Source organism: Leptodactylus fuscus, chromosome 1 (assembly GCF_031893055.1).
Source record: "Leptodactylus fuscus isolate aLepFus1 chromosome 1, aLepFus1.hap2, whole genome shotgun sequence".
Taxonomy (NCBI): domain Eukaryota; kingdom Metazoa; phylum Chordata; class Amphibia; order Anura; family Leptodactylidae; genus Leptodactylus; species Leptodactylus fuscus.
In genome coordinates this window covers 69,224,840-69,246,279 of record NC_134265.1, presented here as the reverse complement: position 1 = coordinate 69,246,279, position 21,440 = coordinate 69,224,840, and the positions used below count along the sequence as shown (strand labels likewise).

At 41.3% G+C, this 21,440-nt stretch overlaps 1 protein-coding gene across 6 annotated transcripts in view; it reads right to left on the bottom strand.

The window, feature by feature from the left end:
• Positions 1–7,038, bottom strand: part of PAM (peptidylglycine alpha-amidating monooxygenase) — a 174,472-nt gene extending 167,434 nt beyond the window's left edge. For 4 of the 6 annotated variants that reach the window (XM_075271690.1, XM_075271716.1, XM_075271726.1 and 1 more), the window contains exons 1-2: positions 6,933–7,037; positions 3,437–3,905 (exon numbers count right to left, since the gene is read on the bottom strand). In XM_075271690.1, coding sequence (XP_075127791.1) covers positions 3,437–3,528 — 92 coding nt within the window. In that variant the 5' untranslated portion in view covers positions 3,529–3,905; positions 6,933–7,037. Of the gene's footprint in view, positions 1–3,436; positions 3,906–4,536; positions 4,629–6,932 lie in introns of those variants that run through there. The other 2 variants (XM_075271700.1, XM_075271709.1) reach the window with 2 other exon arrangements.
• Positions 7,039–21,440: the final 14,402 nt, after the last annotated feature.

Genomic DNA, 21,440 nt, shown 5'->3' with positions numbered 1-21,440 from the left:
CTTAAGCTTGTGTTCTGAGTTGCATTTTGACGCCGAATCCACCTCCGAATCCACCCACTCACAATAGAGGTCTATGTAGACCGCTAGCTTCTTTTTTTCTGTGAGCAGTATGTTCCCGCTCACGAAAAAAAAGTAGCGAGCTGCCCTTTCTTCAGGTGGATTCCGCGGCTGATTCAGCCCCAATGTCCTCCTCGCGACAGCACCCTCCAGACGAGGCCCAACATTTGGGAGCAGTGACTGTCGGAAGCCGCGACAGTTGCATTTTGGTCCTGTTCTGACAAGGCTTCCCCCAAAATAAGCCTTCATTAGCCCCATGTGAACTAGCCCTAAGAACAACAACAGTGCGGATCAGTCATAATGAACACCAATAATACACAACAAAACACATGGACTTTAAAGGGGTCTATTAGGTTTCCATCGTCTCTGATATTTTACTGGACAAAATAGCATCGCAAACTATCAAACATCTATGAACGCTTTTTAAAGGTATATTTATACACCAGTGGTTCCCTGGACAGTCCCATTCCAATCATGCGTGGCACCGTGGTTGCTTTGAATATAGAAGTTGTCAGACATATGTAGCTCCCTTTCCCTTCCATGGGAGTTCCAAATACAGAAAGTTTCAATACAGATATTGCTAAAGGTAGCTTATTCACTTTCATGACCAATTCTTTATAACTCCATACATCGCTTGTATATGGGAGCCTCCTGCACAATCCCCTGGCTCTGTTCACAACCTCAAAGTCTTGGCAGAATTGATTAGAAGAACAGCACAACATACAAGGAAAACAAGCTCAGACCTCAATGTGCACCAAAACTGGCAATGCATCGACAATACAAGTATGATCAGGCCATACACATCAGAATTTATTCAGCCGAATCCACTGATGGTTGACAGTGCTGACCAACCATCTATGCGTATGTAATGCCCAGCTGATGATCATTTGACATATGGAATAAAGGATTAGGAAAGCTGAATGTCAACATGCCAAATCCTTTCTTCTGAGGGAGATGAATTGCCACCGGAAGTGCTCAGCCAAGCCAAGTGTGCATCTATATGGGGAGTTTGTATAGGGTTTAACAAGTAATTCAGGGACCCCATTCTATTATGACCCCTTAAGCAGCAAGTTCAGTACTTAAAATGTGCATGATAATTTTGGTTTCCTTTACACAGTGAATTCAGAGTATGTGGATAATGGACGCGGTGACGTCATAGTACGGGACTAATGGACGTAAATACATCACAGTGCAGGGAGAATCAACACAGTGATGCAAGAGTATGGGGATAATGGACACAGTGATGTCATAGTATGAGGATAATGGACGCAGTGATGTAATAGAACGGGAATTATGGACACAGTGACGCAAGAGTACAGGGATAAAGGACAAGGTGACGTTATAGTACGTGGATAATGGACACGGTGACATCACCGTACAGAGATAATGGACACTGACGCAAGAGTACATGGATAATAGGCACAGTGACATCACAGTACAATGATATCACGGTATATGAAGAAAGAAATGATAAAGCCATGTGCAAGCATTATGATGCCTCAGTAAAGTAATGGGGTGGGGGGGAGACAATCTTTTCCAGCATCCATAGTTATCACCAATTGCAGGTCTCGGTAAAAATGGGTCCCTTAGTTGTTGGGCCCCATAGTAGCTGTTATGTCTGCTATCCTGGTAGTTATGCCCATGCTAAATATCTGACCCTCAGCTATAGTCTGTAGCCTTATGTAGCTGTATGTACTGTCAGCCTTATATTTAAAAGTGACATATTTCATATTGACGACAGAAACACATCCCATTAAAACATATCTGAAGTATAACATATATTCCACTTTAATGTGTAATAAAAGCTTGCTGTTAGAGTAGTAAAGTAATAAAGTCAATAAAATAAATAGCTGTAGAAACAAAAAACAGAGAACCCATAATATACTGCTTGATTTGGTAGTGGTAGTCGACTGATCCACACATGAATCCATTTAGTACTACTATGTACTATATAGCTATGTACCTTTGCTGGCAGAAGTACAAGGACATGGTGCACATAAAAACACAAATTCCTGGGGCACACACGTACCGCATATCCACATATGTATATAAAAACACCCACCCACAGATACATATGGAAGTCTGGAAGGCTGTGGCAGCCACAAATATACTCAGGGTAAACACAACTTTTTCCTGCTTAGCTGACGTACTGTGCTGGTAATACAGCTGGGACAGAAAATATTTTCTGAAATCTATTTTTTTTATGACTTGAGTAGCAAGCAGAGGGTCTGAAGCCAAGCGAAGGATGAGTAATGGGAGGTGGAGAACATTTACAATGGGAAGAGGTGGTAGCATATGGAGAGAAATATTCTGGGCACTGTGGTGAATTATATATGCACACATAAATATTTAATGCCATGATTATGGAGATGGATGCATTTAGAAGCTTGCAATGAAACCAAGGCTTGGATTTAAATACAATTTTCTTGGTATCAGATGACAAATTTTAGATTAAGGGATGATTACCCAAACGAAAGCGTGCGGCACATGCTGGCAAAGTGGCATCTCAATGAGTGCGGGTTTTAAAGGAGCTGAGAGGAAAATATTGTGAAAGCAGATGCATGGCAGACACATACAGTGTAATATAGATGTGGAATACTGGCATGACTACGGAAGATTCACATGCCATAGAATATGTAGGTTATACAATCTAATGCTAACAATAGAATTCTAGAAGACTATTCCACAAGACAATAACATCTACCATCAAGCCACTTTGCTTTGGTAAGAATATGTATTTACATACAGAGCTAGTACAGTGGACTGAACCTTTGCCCGGGTAACGGAAACCTCATATACACTTTGTGAGTACATGCATGTGTATAATGTAAAAGCACAGACATACATATTTCATGATATTATACATTTAAAATGTGTGTTTGTATGTGTGTGTGTGTATGTATATACACACACACTTTAAATATATTATATATACAAACACACAAATACCTAGACACAATATACTCACAAAAATTTAAAGAAAATCCAATTTCCCTTCTGCTGCACTCTCATAGGAACCCAAAAAGCTCACATTTCGAGAGACATTTATCAGAATCAGACACTAGTAAGCATCTGGGCAATGCTTTTTTACTCTTCCAACCAAAACAACCTGCACTATTTTGCAAGTATTACTGAAGAGATAAAGTATTGGGATTGGATTGGGATACTGGGGTCAACAGCAGTCAATCCTCAATTTTCTAGTTCTAAGTAAAGTTAGGGTGTACGGTATTAAGGCAAATATTTGTCACTGGTGATAATATATAACAATATAACAATACGATACTTAATATTTTTAAATACATAGATGTAACTTGCTGCTATAACGCATATGATATGTGATATACGGTAGCAGTGAACATGGTATCAATGTGCCGCTTACCTTTTAAATACTGAGAGGGGGCTCCTGAAACAATAACAGCTGTCTTGTAATATAAGAAATAGTATAATGAAACTGCTAATAATGCTGGCCATGTCCACCCTGCTGTTCCAGCTCCTATTACAGGAGAGAATTAAAGGCAGTGCTGTAATCCTGGCAATTAGAAAGCTTTATCAATCTGCTATTCCATTAGTGATAGCCCTTCAGGTGTCCAAGAGCAGATGACAGCTCATCAGTCTCCTCTGGTCAGGGACAACACGCTGGTGGACGATACGGTTGTCTTTGATTATCCAGAAATAGGTTAGTTTTCTTGCTGTCTAACTCTTTATGAAGTAAGGACAATGTAACGGAGTAGAAGTTGAATAGCAGTCTCCTCCAGGGGCTTGCACCCTGCTGCTCTGCTGATCAGCCACAATTACTGAGCCCTTTTAGTGACATCACGCAAACACCAGCATCAGTCTTCATTGAGAGGCTGCAAAGAGAGGGGCACATAATGGATGACTAACATATTACACCATTAGTCCTCAGCAAATCCCAGCTGACGTTTCTCAATACATTTGCTCTTTCAGAACCCTAAGCCCAACCCCATTAACAAACTACATGCTGCTATCTCCTTTCACTCACACAGTCTTGGCTTGAGCCAGCAGCACACAATGATAGAGTTGTCTGTCTCGCACTATTGCAACATCTTTGGATTTGTACAGCTATGTTGTATGAAAGTATGGACAACATAGGTAATATCGATAGATAGATAGATAGATAGATAGATAGATAGATAGATAGATAGATAGATAGATAGATAGATAGTAATGTGTGTAAACTGAGCTTAATAAAGAATAAAGAGCCAGAGAGGCTACAATCCACAAATACATACATAGGGCTAGTGTGAACCCAAGAACTTACAATCCAAGTGTAAGCCATCAAAGGAAATAGCAACCAGACTCCCTCAGTGTATACAAGTAGAGAGTAAATATTTCCATGTTAGATACATGAAGGAGACCTTATTGATTATTGTATGCAACATAATAACAATAACATTGGACATGGCATGATGTGAGAATTCATATTAAATGACACTGGTGGAGCGATAACACAGCACTCACCTCTCTTCCCCCCACTCCTCAGTTCCTATACGAACTGGAAATGGAAAGGGGAGGATCTGCAGACACACAGAGGAACTCCCACCATTATTTTGTGATGACGTTAGGGAGACCTGTGACATGACCAAACTGATCTCACATAGAGAAGGATGAGAAGCGACAGCAGAGACTACACAAAGCATGGACACAGCTGGACTCGCCTCGCTCCATACATTCTGCATTTACACCATGGGGCAGATCCAAAAAGAGAAGTCACTAATGTTTTGTCTACAACATAAAGTGGGAGGAATCTCACACACTCATATTCTTAAAGGGGAATACATGTCATTTGTAAAATAGCTGTATTAGGTGAATGATGGAAAGCCCTCTTCAGAAACCATTGGGGACTGATAGGCTACATGTTTTCCCTGTGAATATCTGCAGCATATCAGTCCAGTGTGGATATATCCTAAGAGGAGAGGTTCTTCTATCAGTCACCAGTGTTTTTAATGCATAACATTAGTTGCTGCAGGTTTACCACAGGTTTTAGACTCTGTATTGCAAAAGGATAAATCAGATGTGAAAATTCACAGAATAAATGGATATGTTGTGGATTTAAAAGCCAAAGTGCACGTAAATTTCTTGATTTTTTTTTTTTTTTTTTTACAAAGTGTTTAGATTAAAATCTGATCGACTTTGCTGTTACTGTAAATGTTCCCGACTATCCATCCACAATTCCTTGGCTGAAACCCATGCCAACCCACCCGTGTGAATTTAGACTTATCCTTACATAGTCACTGAAATTTATTCTTTCACAATTGTGATAATTACAGGGGTCCTGGCAGTGGTTAGGTACCTGTTCAGTTGTTGGGTCTTATAGCTGCACACCATATTATTGGGTCTCTCTGCCACCCCACTATCCCCTAAACAGTGGTGTAAAGGTAACACCTCCAACACATAAGTATAAATGTCTCTGTATTTAGTAGGGGTGAAAAAAAAGATGTGTCCCTCACCAAAAGATGGTAGAGGACAGGAATGAAAGGAGGTATGGGGGCAAACACAGTGGCTCAGTGGTTAGCACTACAACCTTGCAGCACTGGAGTCCTGGGTTCGAATCCTGCCAGGAACAACATCTGCAAGGAGTTTTTATGTTCTCCCCATGTTTGTGTGGATTTCCTCCCATTCTACAAAGACATACTGATAGGGAAAAAAAAAGTACATTGTGATCCCTACATGGAGTTCACAATCTACATTAAAAAAAAAAAAAAAAAAAAAAGAATGAAAGGAGGTATGGGTAAATAAATTTGATACAAGGGAAGATACAAAACCCATCTGACCTCTCGGTCATGAGTGCTGATCAGTGTATTCAATACCTCATAGGAAGAGTCAGCACCATCACATTGGTGTATATACAATGTATCCAATATAGAAGAAATTTAACAGGCTGCATTATGGAGGGACTCTGCCAAGTGCTGACATGAGCCAGTTATTGGCTAAATGTAAACTGACAACAATTTCTATACCGCTGACAGCCATACAAGACCAATATTAAAATTACCAGTGCCCAGATCTGGTCTGAGTGTCCGCTTTCCCCTTTTGGCTTAGTTCACACGTAAATAACGTGTGGCTTATTTTGGCACCGGAAAAAAGCGCTACCTAATTAGGAAGTGTTTTTTGTTTTTTTTTTACCTTGGTATGCTTTTGGTGGAGCGTTTTTTTTTTTTTTTAAAAAAAACACTTCTAGGCGATTTCCCCATCCTTTAAGAGAACGGGCCGCAAAAAACGGGTAGCATTTTTTTTACCACGTAGCGTTTTTTTACCGCGTGGATTTTGTATTAAAATGCAACGCGTTTTTTTGCAAAAAATCCTGTGCGGTAAAAAACCCTTCCCATTCACTTCTATTGCTTTCTTCAGGCGGAAAACGCGTGAAGAAAGGTCATGTTGCTTCTTTTAGATTAACTTTGTATGGAGGAGGATTATGACGTGGATTCCGCTGTCAAAATCCTCCTCCATGTCCCCGTGTGAACTAGCCCGAAAAAAATTATTAAAAAAAAACAAAAAAAAACAAAAAACATCTATCAAAGTTTCATGCAGTGTGTATGGCAGCTGATGCAGAGAGGGTTTATTTAATTAGCTGTGTGAACAGTGTCAATCCACACACAGAGTAATGTCAACTGCTGCAGGTAAATAGAAGATGTAAGCACACGCTTCAGAAAGAATAGCAGGAGACAAGTGGACGAAGAGTGCCCATGTATGCTGCACTGGCAATGCTGGGAGGCTGCCACTGACAGGAGGAGCTGCCGATCATGACCACAACTTTTAACAATCACAGGACATGAACTCGCTGCTCGCTCCCAGCACCCCTGACCCCATCTCCCCCACCGGGATCATCTGGAGAGCACACCCCAAATCCTGCTCACCTCTCCCAGGCTGCGAGCGTCCACTCACCAAGACCTCGCTGCTCCTCACGCTTGACCTGATTTTCTTCTTCTCGCTGCGGGTCTACGTGCATTTAGACAAGGAAGCAGCACGGGCAGGGAAAACTACAACTCCCAGAAGCGCTTGCGAGAAGAAAAGAATTATTCAAAGTGCGGCGAACTTTATTCAAGAACGTGCAAGGCAGAACCGAGAAGAGAAAGGGAAGCATGTACGATTTTTATTTAATAACACATTGCCAATAACTATGCTCAAACTTTTATAAAAGAAAACATTTCTCCCGATGGATGGGACATATTTATGGAACCGCAACGAAGCAAATTTATTAAGACAGTCTGAAAAAAGAAAACTGGTTTAGTTGCCCATAGCAACCAATCAGAATGCAGGTTTCATTTTTCAGGTGCATGCTACAGAATGAAAGCTGTGCTGTGATTGGTTGCTATGGGCAACTAAGACTGTGTTGCTTTTAGACAGGTGTAATAAATCTTCCCCAATGAGGGAGACTGATCGAAAATTAGATAAAATTATGGCTATTGTTACCCATAGCAGCCGACCAGCGCTCACAACCATATTTACTATGACTAGTTGCAATTTTGTTGTGACATTTGTAATCTTACAATAGGTTCACACTAGCGCTGCGATCTCTGTTGTTTAGAAACAAGCAGTTTAAAACAGCAGTTACACATGAACGTCAGCGGATCCCATTGACTAAAGTGGGCTCTGTCGGATGTCAGCCATTTCAAACCTGAAAAGTAAGCGAAAGCGGAGACCCTGCCGTAGATGTGAACCCAGCCCTAGTGGTGTTTAACCCAAAAGTTCTGTAACCACATATTTGCCAACATTGTCCAGGAGTCTTCTGTGAGAACAGAGATTGAAGCTTGAACATTTTTGAGGTGGCCTTGCCCCATTTTGGAGAGATCACACGTTTTTTTTGGCATGTCAAGTCCTTTTTGTGGCATAGAAAGAAGACGACCACACCACTTTTCCTGACATGAGTGGTATATCACGTGCCCACATTGATGACAGAGAGTCCTGTAGATGCAGGAGCACTCCTTTGGGCCTGGAAGATTCACTTGCTCTTCCAGAACTTGGGAGGTCACAACTTATTTCAGGAGCCATTCTGAAGTTCTGGGTGAGATGGCGGAAGGTGGTTGTCTAGTTCTGCAAGGACGTACACTGCCCTTCCCTTCCCTGCCTTCACGATCAATGTGTATACAGCTCTCAATGAACGTTGTATACACAACTATGGGCGTGCCATATGTGGTTGCCCCCTGAGCCAGCGGTCATGTGTTCCATCGGGATCAGTGTCTTGTAAGAGCTGCTGGGTCCTACAGGACCCAGATCAGCTCTATTAGTCCTATACCAGGGGTAGGGAACCTTTGGCTCTCCAGCTGCTGTGAAACTACAACTCCCATCATGCTCCACTCACTTCCATGGGAGTTCCCAGAACAGCAGAGCCAGTATGCATGCTGGGAGTTGTAGTTTTGCAACAGCTGGAGAGCCGTACGTTCCCTACCCCTGTCCTATACTAACGTGCAGGAGGCTGTATTCTCCCTGCAACTGGGACTAAATGTACCAGTCCCAATTACAGGGGAAATAACCACCCCCACCCCCTCCAACAAATGAAAAAAGTGATCAGATGTCCCCAAGGTTTTATTATGACCTTATGGGGACAGAATGTAAAAAAAATAAAAAAAACAATATAAAAGTTCAAAAAACTATAAATAAAATAATTTAATAAAATAATATTCTATTAAAACGCTGTTAAAGGTTTATAGCCCATCCCTGACAACACCATACAAAATATAAATTACCGTGATGGAGAGGAAAAACTATTTTATAAGGTTTTTTAGTAGCACTTTGTATTATTAAATTTAAAAAAAACGAAAAGTGAAAAACAGACACAAATTCCCTCTTATTTTGTTTATATTTCCCTTGAGAAAATTTTTTTAAAACACATGCAAAAATAAAAACAACATAAAAATAAAGCCCCATATGTCACCAAAAAAAGACACAGAAATTAATTGAATAACACATTTGATAAAAATGTTACAGTCCTTAAAACAGCATGTACAAAAAACCTAAAATGTGTCTGGTCCTGGATCAGAAATTGGCCCTGTACTGAAGTGGTTAAAATGCTTTTATCACACAGTTTTTGCCACACACCATAATTGCACCAATATGGTGCCACTTTAGCTCATGCCACTTTCTTAGCAAGTGGGTTTGGCATGGGTATTAAACTGGTTGGGACTGGATATAGACTTGGTTAAGGGGAGTTAACTGCCTGACATGTTTATGATTACTTACACCAAAAAAACGGGTGTAGATAGTAGCTGACATCTAATTCAGCTCCTTGCTAGAGCAGATTTCCATTTTTGGTGCACAGATCACAGTAGGGGTGCCACAATTATGAAGGGGCATCTGCCTCTTAAAGAGGACCTTTCACCATATCCGGGCACAGGCAGTTCTATATACTGCCAGAAAGCTGACAGTGCCCTGAATTCAGCGCACTGTCGGCTTTCCCGATCTGTGCCCGGTGTGAAGAGCTTACGGCCCGGTACCGTAGCTCTTCTATGGTCAGAAGGGCGTTTCTGACCATTAGCCAGAGACGTCCTTCTGCCTCGCGGCGCCAATCGCGCTGTGCTGTGGAGCCGGGAGGAACGCCCCCTCCCTCTGCTCACACAGCTCGTCCATAGACGAGCATTATCAGGAGCGGGAGGGGGCGTTCCTCCCGGCTCCACAGCACAGCGCGATTGGCGCTGCGAGGCAGAAGGACGTCTCTGGCTAATGGTCAGAAACGCCCTTCTGACTGTAAAGCGCTACGGTACCGGGACCGATAGCGCTTTACACCGGGCACGGATCGGGAAAGCCGACAGTGCGCTGAATTCAGCGCACTGTCAGCTTTCTGGCAGTATATAACACTGCATGTGCCCAGATATGGTGAAAGGTCCTCTTTAATAACTGTGGTACATCTTATTCTAGTGGAGTGGTAGAGTGCCTTAGAAAAATATTCATAACCCTTGACCTTTTTCACATTTTGTCACCTTACGACCACCATCTTAAATGTATTTTATTGAGATGTTAAGTGATAGACCAACACAAAGTAGCCGATAATTGTAAAGTGGAATGAAAATGATACATGGTTATCAAGATTTTAATCAAATAAAAGTCTGAAAATTGTGAAGTGCAAAACTATTCAGCCCCCTTATATCAATACTTTGTAGAGCCGCCTTTCACTGCAATTACAGCGACAAGTCTTTTGGGATATGTCTCTTCCAGCTTTGCACATCTCAAGACTAAGATTTTTGCCCATTTTTCTTTGCAAAATAACTCAAGCTCAGCCAGATTGGATGGAGAGCGTCTGAACAGCAATTTCATGTCTTGCCACAGATGCTCGATAAGATTTAGGTCTGGACTGTGACTGGGCCATTCTAACACATAAATATTCTTTGATCTAAACCATTCCACTGTAGCTCTGGTTTAAGGTCATTGTCTTGCTGGAAGGTGAATCTATTTCCCAGTGTCAAGTCTTTTGCAGCCTCCAACAGGTTTTCTTCCAGGATTGCCCTGTATTTAGCTCCATGCTTTTTCCCATCAACTCTTCCAGCTTCCCTGTCGCTGCTGAAGAAAAGCATCCTCGTAGCATGATGCTGCCACCACCATGTATCACAGTGGTGATGGTGGGTTCAGGGTGATGAGCAACATTGCTTTTTCGTCACATATATAATGCTTTGCATTTAATGCAAAAAGTTCAACTTTGGTCTCATCTGACCTCCCTGTCCAGGCACAAAGTAAACACTTCCAAAGATATCCAACATGATGAAATGGCTCCAAAAATATAGCTAAAACTTAACTTTTAATGGTTAAAGAACATGACCAAAAATCACAAGAATCAAAAAATCAGGAAAATACAAATAACTTCACAAAAACATATTAAAAAGACAAAAACAAACAACACCCCATATCAAGAATTGCTTACGCGTTTCGGGGCGTAGGCCCCTTACTGATAGTAGTCATAGTGCTATGAATAATTTTGCACATTACACTTTTCAGATTTTTATTTGATTAAAATTTCGCAAACCTTGTATCATTTTCCTTCCACTTCACAATTATCTGCTACTTTGTGTTGATCTATCACTTAGAATCTCAATAAAATATATTTATGTTTGTGGTTGTAAGGTGAGAAAATGTGAAAAAGGGATATGAATACTTTTGCAAGCCACTGTATATAATATGTTTCCTTTACTGTTTGAAGCTGGTTCTTGTAAACCACTGAGAGACTAATATTGCATCACGATTGAAGTTTTCTGTGCCGATTGTCACGTTCTGTAGAAATATCACTGTAAACAGGAAACATATGTTGCAGGAAAGGGCTGTCTGGTCATTAATTAAGGTCAGTTGCTGGGGTCTGGATGACTGCCTGTGGTGGCAGTATGTAATACTTGCCTAGGATATAATCTATGGGGCATATTCATTACACAGGCCTTAGTCTGTGAAGCACTGGTGCCAGATATGCCAATATCACCGAGGAGCACTTAATAATTGTCACACATCTTGGGAGGCCCATATGCTAGAAAGTAAAATCAAGTCCAGCAAAGAGGTGGAGTGGATATTAGATATTACAATTTTCAATATTCTAGTATAAGTAATGATAATAGTTCTCTTGGAAAGTGCTGTAAGCATGTAATTTTGATTCATTAATGTATCCCTATATATCCTTGCCATAGTCACAGAGTCGACATCCACAGTCCACAAACTACAGTAAAGGGAGTCTGTCATGCTGTCCCATCTGGTAGGGAGCAGGTAGAGCTGGGCAGATTGAAAATTCGGTATAACTTGTATTTAATTTATTTAAATATCTGCTCATTCTGTCCACTAAGGGTCTTACTTATTAACTAACACCTATCTGTGATCATAAAAGGTAGGGCGTCAGTCACTGATTAGGTCTACCCACTGGACTCCTACGCACTGAAGACCAGAGATTTAAATGAACAATATTCAAGTTACAGACTGAAGGTACGTTCACACAGAGGAATCTGTGGCAGACTAAGTCCACAAAACAATGGGAGGCAGAGATCTCAGCAGGACACTGAAAAAATAATTGTCCTGCTCGAACTTGCGATGGTTTCTGTGCCTGATTTCGCTGTGGATTCTACAACTCGAGACGTCCTGCAGATTAGACACACTCATCGGGTCCTAATCAGCTGTGGAAAGCCACAGCATTGACATCCCATCATGGTTAGCTCGCGGCCAGAAAATGGAAATGAACTTCTCTTCATTTTCCGCCGAGTGAAAATACCCCCATATTGTTGACTCAAAAAAATCAGATTTTTCCATAATATGGGGCCTCTCGGCTTACACTTCAGTAATAATATAGGACACTCCCCCTTTACTTAATTTATGCAGGCCCTTGCAGTCCTGTGCCTGGGAGGTGGCAGGTCCCTGCCCTTGTGTCTCCATGGAGGAGAGGGTTATTGGGGGTTATTCATTTAGTTTGAGTAACTCCATGTTCATCAGTTAACCGGATCATCATGTTCCTCATATTAAAGAGGACCTTTCATGGTCCGGGGCACAGGCAGTTCTATATACTGTGCCCCGTGTAAAGAGCTATCAATCCTGATACCGTAGCTCTTCACTGTCAGAAGGGCGTTCCTGACAGTCAGTCAGGTAACGTCCTTCTTTAAAGCAGCCCCTATCACGCTGTGCTGTGTGAGCGGTGAGGAACGCCCCCTTCCCCTCCTGATAATGCTCGTCTATGGACAAGTACTGTGAACAGAGGGAGGGGGTGTTCCTCCCCGATCACACTGTACAGCGCGATAGGCGCTGCTGTGGAGGAGGACGTACCTGACAGACTGTCAGGAATGCCCTTCTGACTGTAGAGAGCTACGGTACCAGGACTGACAGCTCTTTACCCGGGGCACAGATCGGGAAAGCCGACAGTGCGCTGAATTCAGCGCACTGTTGGCTTTCCAGCAGTATATAGAACTGCCTGTGCCCAAATCGGTGAAAGGTCCTCTTTAACCACTGTATAAGGGTTACTAATATGTGAGCCATGGCCAAAACTAGAGATGAGGAAGTAGTATTCGATCGAATACCTCCCTTTGCATAGTTATTCGTGTACTCGGTCGAATACTATGCGGTAACCTTCCCTGGCACTTTTTTTTTTTACACCAAAAACTATGCAGGGGAGGTATTTGATCGAATATACTCGCTCATCTCTAGCCAAAACACATTGCCGTTTTTCCTTCAGGGTTTTTCACAGGAAGTCCACAGAGTTTTCCTCTGCAGACTTTCTGCCTCTTATTATACCTACAGTATGTGGAAAATGCCAACATTTCTATTGGTATAATAGACATGATGCAATTTACATGCCATAGTCAATAAGCTGCATTTTTGCAATGTGGGGCCCCCGGCTGTACACGGTTATTTTGTAAATGCCAAAAGTAAGATAACTTCCTGTACTTTCTTGTAGAAATCTATTTGGTCTGTGAAATATTGTAACGTAAAGTTCAATCCTGAATTATCTTGACCTGTACAGAGCTGACCATTGTTTGAAGAAAAATCTAAACTACTACAGCATTACATGAATACAGGCTTGGGATACAAACACACCACAGTAAATAATGGCCGTGTAAGGTCCGTTTCTCAGCTGTATAGATGTTCAGGTAATTGATACCATTCTATACACCTTCTATTGTACTGCAAAATACCCATGATACTTGCATCAATGTATTATACAAGTGAAATAACAATCGCTTGGCAGTCTTATTACAGCCGTCCTATGAGGGCAGGCTGCACCTGTAAATGAGCCTTCCTGTTCCCCCGAGATACAGAACATATGATTTAGCTCATTAGAGGAAATTCCTGAACGTTATTGAAGAAGATGAGACTTGATAATGTATAAGTCTCCTACGGGTTCAGGAAATCTCTCTATAAAGTGTTTAATTACCTAAATGCGGAGTTATAAACCACGTATCCAAACATCTCATCTAACCAATATATCAGATGAAGTCCCTTCTGCCGCTCACAAGGTGGTGCAATTCTTAAAGTCATACTCCTGCTAAATATATTATTCTTTAGCCCTGTGGCACAGGACATGGTAATGTAAAATGAATGATGCGCTCACTCCTTCACTTGCCACATTGTTCACTTTATTCAGACTTGGAATCGTGACCCAGCTGGCCTTGGTATCAGCAAGAAGTCAGTGAATTCTGTGTAAGTCTATGAGAGCTCAATATCCAGATTCTCATGGACTTGTATGGAAAAAGTTACAATAAAAATGATAATATAATAATACCATGATGCTCAACTATAAAAATATAAAGAAATCATTGAAAGAAATCTATATCAAACCCAAATATACAATCCCCAGACGGAGCCAACGCAATTGATATCAGATTGGTGGGTCTCATACCAGATTCACTTGAATTGGATCTAAGCTACAATGACTTTGTTAAGCCACTTCACCAAGAACTGTACTGTCTGCTTCCTGCTCTATTCTCTGTGCTTCAGCTATTGAGAAGAGCTGATCTATTGGGGTGCTGGGTTTGGTCACCTCGCTTTCCCCAAAAACCAGTAATAAAAAGTGATCAAAAAGTCATACATACCAAACAGTGGTATCAATTAAAATTACAACATGCCTCGCAAATAAAGAGCCCTTATACATAGCTCCATTAACAAAACAGTAAAATTATATGTGTCAGAATATGGAACCTCAGTAAAATCGTTTATTTTCAAAAAGTGAAGTTTTATTTGTAAAAGCGGTAAAATACAGTATAACAATAATGCAAATATGACATCTCCATATTTGTAATAACACGCTAGACAAAGTAACCCTGTCCTTTCTAATGCAGTCTGAATGCTGCAAAAGCAAGATGCAAAAAATTATGATAGACCTAGCCTCTGCCCGCGACTTCGTCTGCGTGTTGTTGGCGTCGATGATCCGTCTATATTCAGCAAATTGCTGCTGTCGATGGTTTGCCTTCTCCAGCTCTTAAGCTGTCCTGCTGCTGAACTTGTTCCTTGCGCCGTCCCTGTCATTGTTCTGGGATCTCAGCAGCTCGCTGGGACACCATATAATGAGCGTGTTGCTGGTGTCGATGATTCGCCTGCTCTGGCGTTTTGGTAGCTGTCAAGCTGGCCTGCCACTGAACTCATTCCTCGCACCGTGCCTGTGATTGTTCCGGCATCTCAGCAACTTGCTGGGACACCATATAATGAACGTGTTGTTGGCGTTGATGATCCGCCTGCTCCGACGTTTCGGCTGCTCTAAGATATGCTTGATGCCTAGCTTGCTCAATCAGGCAGCAGAAAGATGCCAATTGGGATTTACTGTACTAGGATTAAGAAGATGGGGACCGGAGAGGAAATATACTGGCTGGTTTGACTCTGCACCTAAATGTAATCTCAGTTACTCTATGTATCTACAGTATATAACAATAAACTGGATAGTTTCTTAAATAATCTACCCATTATATTATACAGATGTTTAGGCTGGTTTGGATGCTGTACAATAAGTATCTGTACCAAGTCCCAGGAGTGTACTGTACTGTGTTATGCCAAGATGACCGAGGCTCAGGGGCCCAATGAGGGATTCAAGTGTGGGCCAGTCCAATAAAAGTTACGTTCACTATGTCACTACCAGCCCCTGCAACAGCATTTAAGTCATTTGGAAGAGATTTTGATGGTTGTTGATTTATGTAAAAAATATGTTTTTTTATAAACGTTATCAGGCAAGTTTGGACCAATACTCATATATTTCCTTAAAGGGTTTATACCACTAAAAGTAGTTATCCGCTATCCATAGAATAAAGGATAAATACTTGATCAGTAAGGTTTGACAGCTGAGACCCACCACTGATCCCGGAAATGTGGGGTCCTTTTTTTCGTCTATGCTCGTTCAGCTTGACTGCAACCATACTGAATATGGGCATGACTGGTGGTGGACAGCGCTCCAATACACTTCAATGGGAGTGAATAAAAGTGCAATTCACCACCAGTCAGGCTAATATTCAGTCTGCGCTCAGGCTTAATGTGCAGAGGGGTAAAGGACCTCCCGTTCTTTCCTTGTGGCATAACCCCTTTAAGATTTTGTATTAAAGAATAAAACAAGAAGGACAGAAGGATAAATGATCCCAAGTTATTCAGGGTCTGTCTGATGCTTCATATAATTATAATCTCCAAATCCATGATATATATATAAGACCACACATATATCATTTCATATTCATGGAAACTAAGTACAGGTTTCCTAAGGTATCTACAAATAACATTCACAGACAGAAAATGTCATGAGAATTGTGAGTCATCTGAGGTAAATATTTACACATGTCAATAGGTGCTGTACAAATATATACTGTATATTCCTGGTGGCAGCCGCTGGCAGCTAGAATTCTTTCATTTTAAGCTATAGCTGTGTAAGGCTTGGATCATGGATAGATGCTGCTGACTTGCTGGGGGGTAACACTGCTATGTACAGTAGTACCAAAGGTTGGTGAAATCTGATTAAATCTCATCCAAACTCTGCAGCTAAGATCCGCAAAGCAAAGTGACTTGCATTGCATGTTTTACCGATGTCTTTCAACTCATGCAGGACAGAGGTTGAAAGAAGTTGAAGACCTGTGGTCTTCCTTTTCTCTTCTATTACACTTCCCTAGAGATGAGCGAGTACTGTTCGGATCAGCCGATCTGAACAGCACGCTCCATAGAAATGAATGGATGCACCTGGTACTTCCGCTTTGACGGCGGCCGGCCGCTTAACCCCCCACGTGCCGGCTACGTCCATTCATTCCTATGCGAGCGTGCTGTTCGGATCGGCTGATCCGAACAGTACTCGCTCATCTCTATCCCCACCCCTCTCCTTTGCTTTTTTTGTTTTACCTTTCTTTCTCTTACTAACCCCTTACTTTTATCTTTTCTCACTCTTTTTCTTCTGTAATCGAATATGGAAATTAAATATTTTCCTGTACTTTGGCCAAATTCCAGAGAATCTGCAACAAACCAGCTGCCTGTTAAACTATTTTTCTCATACAGCAGACTTTTCATTTTTTCCCCTCTGCATCTACCCTTACCAGAGGAAAATGTTAAATAAAGAAGTTATAAAGCACCCTGCCAATTTGCAAAAGTTAGGAATACATGCTGTAATGTACTTAGTCACCTAGAAACGCATTGTGTGTCCTGTTTTTTCTGGAATAAAAGAATGATTTTAAAAGTCATTCTTGGATCTCTTTTATACAACAGACACCCGGTGCTAATTCCCACGATTGGTGCGGGCACCGATCGAGGGCATTAACCTCTCTGGTGCCTCGGTCAAAGCTGACTGAAGCTCTATTTTGCCATGGGTGCGTGGGTGCCACCATTTTCCTGGGGATCGCCAGCACCTGAAGCAAGCTGGCTTCCTGTTGTGAAAGCTCCCCGGCCTGTGATTCAATACGTTCTATTGCAGGCTACTTTTTGTAGCCTGCGAAAAAAAATGACAATTTTTTGCAATAGGGGTTTAATAAATGCAAAAGAAAAAAAATATATTTAAAAAAAAATAAAAAGTATTAAAAATTCAAATCTTTCCCAAGAACACATATAAAAGTACTTAAATACTGTGAAGTACATACTTCATTAGGTATCCCTGTGTCCAAAAACACAAATCTGCAAATCTATAAATAATTTTTTTTTGTACAGTAAAAGCCGTAGCAGGAAAGAAAAGTCAAAAGTGCCAAACCACAGTTTTTTCACTGTTTTGCCTCTGATAAAAAATTGAATAAAAAGCGATCAAAGTAATAACAATTTCTCAAAATGGTATAACTAAAAAGTACACCTAGTCCCACAAAAAAAACAGTAGAGTAAAAAAGTTACGGGTGGGGCCACACAGTGGCTCAGTGGTTAGCACTGCAGCCTTGCAGCACTGGGTCTTGGTGTTCAAATCCCGCCAAGGGCAAAAAACCATCTGCAAGGAGTTTGTATGTTCTCCCCGTGTTTGCATGGATTTCCATCCCATATTCCAAAAAGACATACTGATAGGGAAAAAATGTACATTGTGAGCTCTATGTGGGGCTCACAATCTACATAAAAAAAAAAAAAAAAAAAAGTTACGGGTGTCAGAATATGGTGACTTTTAGAAAAAAAATTTTGACACACTTTTTGACACACATTTTTTTTAAGGGGTGAAAATGTAAATAAAACCTTTTCATAAATGAATAGTGCATTAACATAGTGAATAACAACTTTGTAATATATCCTATTATAGAGATTTGTTTACTTCTCCAAGCTGAATTACTTTTTACATATTAGTCTATGGAGAGAAGAAGGCAGAGGTTGCATGAAATTGCTACAGCGGCTATACTCTAATACACAGTGATCCTGGTAGCTCTTTTAACACTACTATGTTTCAAGATAACAGTCTACGGGAGCCTACACATGGAGTTACACTCCGCTCATTCTGAACGTAAAACTCGTTTAGAATGAGCGCGTAAAAACCAGATCCCATTAATTTCTATAGGTGCCAGCATACATGTGCTACCCATTGAAACCAATGGGAGGCTTTTTTCCCTATTGCTTTCAATGTGATATGCACAAAAATCATTTAAAAGCAGTTCCTCCTCCCTCTTTCCCTCTCCATAGAGTTTTCTGAGCTGAGTACAGATATTGAGTCTATGTAAACAGACTGATAAGGAGAGGAAAATGACAGTTTAATAAATGGGAGAGGAAAAAAAACTGATTTCTTTGGAAAGACATATTAGGGCAGGTTCACATCTGCACCCTATCTCCTCTCTCAGGTTCGCCTGTGAACGTTTTGTAATCTCTGCGGTGAAACTGTTTTTTTTAACCGGACACAAAGTCCTGCATGTCCGGGTAAAAAAAAAAAAACGGTTTCACCGCAGAGACCACAAAACGCTCACGGGCAGACACTTTGCAAACCCATTCAAATGAATGGGTTTCAAAAGTGACTGTCGGTTTCCGTCTCCTGTTCAGTTTCTCGGCACAAGACGGAAACCTGAAAGCGGAGACCATGGAGCAGGTGTCAACCCACCCTTACAAAGTTTTATACATTCAGAATTAGAATCTGCATTTTATTGAAAAAAAAAAATTTCTACGGTATTTTGTGTTATCGTCTCCAATAATCAACAGCATGATGTGCTTTTTTGTTTGTTATCTCCACATGTTCTAGATGTGGCAATTCTACAGTGTTTTCCCATTGCCTTTAATATGATGGAAAGGTGAAGGCCAGCCCCTTGTTGAGTGATGTATAGTTTCTGAGCGGTGAGTGCTATCCCGAAAACACCAGCGATCTGAATGTGAGTGAGAGTATTGGCTGCCTGCTTCACCATATAAAGAAACTGTTTTAAGGATAGATAGATAGATAGATAGATAGATAGATAGATAGATAGATAGATAGATAGATAGATAGATAGATAGATTTGTTGTCACTGTGCAGATGTAATCCCCTCCCTCCCTGCACAGTTCAGTGTCTTTACTAGAGATGAGCGAACAGTGTTCTATCGAACTCATGTTCGATCGGATATTAGGCTGTTCGGCATGTTCGAATCGAATCGAACACCGCGTGGTAAAGTGCGCCATTACTCGATTCCCCTCCCACCTTCCCTGGCGCCTTTTTTGCTCCAATAACAGCGCAGGGTAGGTGGGACAGGAACTACGACACCGGTGACGTTGAGAAAAGTAGGCAAAACCCATTGGCTGCCGAAAACATGTGACCTCTAATTTAAAAGAACAGCGCCGCCCAGGTTCGCGTCATTCTGAGCTTGCAATTCACCGAGGACGGAGGTTTCCGTCCAGCTAGCTAGGGCTTAGATTCTGGGTAGGCAGGGACAGGCTAGGATAGGAAGGAGAAGACAACCAACAGCTCTTGTAAGAGCTAAATTCCAGGGAGAAGCTTGTCAGTGTAACGTGGCACTGACGGGCTCAATCGCCGCAACCCAGCTTTCCCAGGATCCTGAATGGAATACACTGTCAGTGTATTCCCGTATACCCGATATATACCCCGATACCCGTTCCAACGGTGTGCCCCCCCACCTTCACCCCAGAAATACCCTGCAAGTCCCCTAGCAATAGAATTGGGGCTATATACACCCACTATTTTTACTACTGGTATACAGTGCCATTGTCTGACTGGGAATTCAAAGAATATATTGGGAATACAAATACCCTCATTTCTTGCTACTGCCATATAGTGCCAGTGTCTGACTGGGAATTCAAAGAATATATTGGGGTTACGTGCACCCACAATTTTTACTACTGGTATACAGTGCCATTGTCTGACTGGGAATTCAAAGAATATATTGGGAATACAAATACCCTCATTTCTTGCTACTGCCATATAGTGCCAGTGTCTGACTGGGAATTCAAAGAATATATTGGGGTTACGTGCACCCACAATTTTTACTACTGGTATACAGTGCCATTGTCTGACTGGGAATTCAAAGAATATATTGGGAATACAAATACCCTCATTTCTTGCTACTGCCATATAGTGCCAGTGTCTGACTGGGAATTCAAAGAATATATTGGGGTTACGTGCACCCACAATTTTTACTACTGGTATACAGTGCCATTGTCTGACTGGGAATTCAAAGAATATATTGGGAATACAAATACCCTCATTTCTTGCTACTGCCATATAGTGCCAGTGTCTGACTGGGAATTCAAAGAATATATTGGGGTTACGTGCACCCACAATTTTTACTACTGGTATACAGTGCCATTGTCTGACTGGGAATTCAAAGAATATATTGGGAATACAAATACCCTCATTTCTTGCTACTGCCATATAGTGCCAGTGTCTGACTGGGAATTCAAAGAATATATTGGGGTTACGTGCACCCACAATTTTTACTACTGGTATACAGTGCCATTGTCTGACTGGGAATTCAAAGAATATATTGGGAATACAAATACCCTCATTTCTTGCTACTGCCATATAGTGCCAGTGTCTGACTGGGAATTCAAAGAATATATTGGGGTTACGTGCACCCACAATTTTTACTACTGGTATACAGTGCCATTGTCTGACTGGGAATTCAAAGAATATATTGGGAATACAAATACCCTCATTTCTTGCTACTGCCATATAGTGCCAGTGTCTGACTGGGAATTCAAAGAATATATTGGGGTTACGTGCACCCACAATTTTTACTACTGGTATACAGTGCCATTGTCTGACTGGGAATTCAAAGAATATATTGGGGTTATAAATACCCTCATTTCTTGCTACTGCCATATAGTGCCAGTTTCTGACTGGTAATTCAAAGAATATATTGGGGTTACGTGCACCCACAATTTTTACTACTGGTATACAGTGCCATTGTCTGACTGGGAATTCAAAGAATATATTGGGAATACAAATACCCTCATTTCTTGCTACTGCCATATAGTGCCAGTGTCTGACTGGGAATTCAAAGAATATATTGGGAATACAAATACCCTCATTTCTTGCTACTGCCATATAGTGCCAGTTTCTGACTGGTAATTCAAAGAATATATTG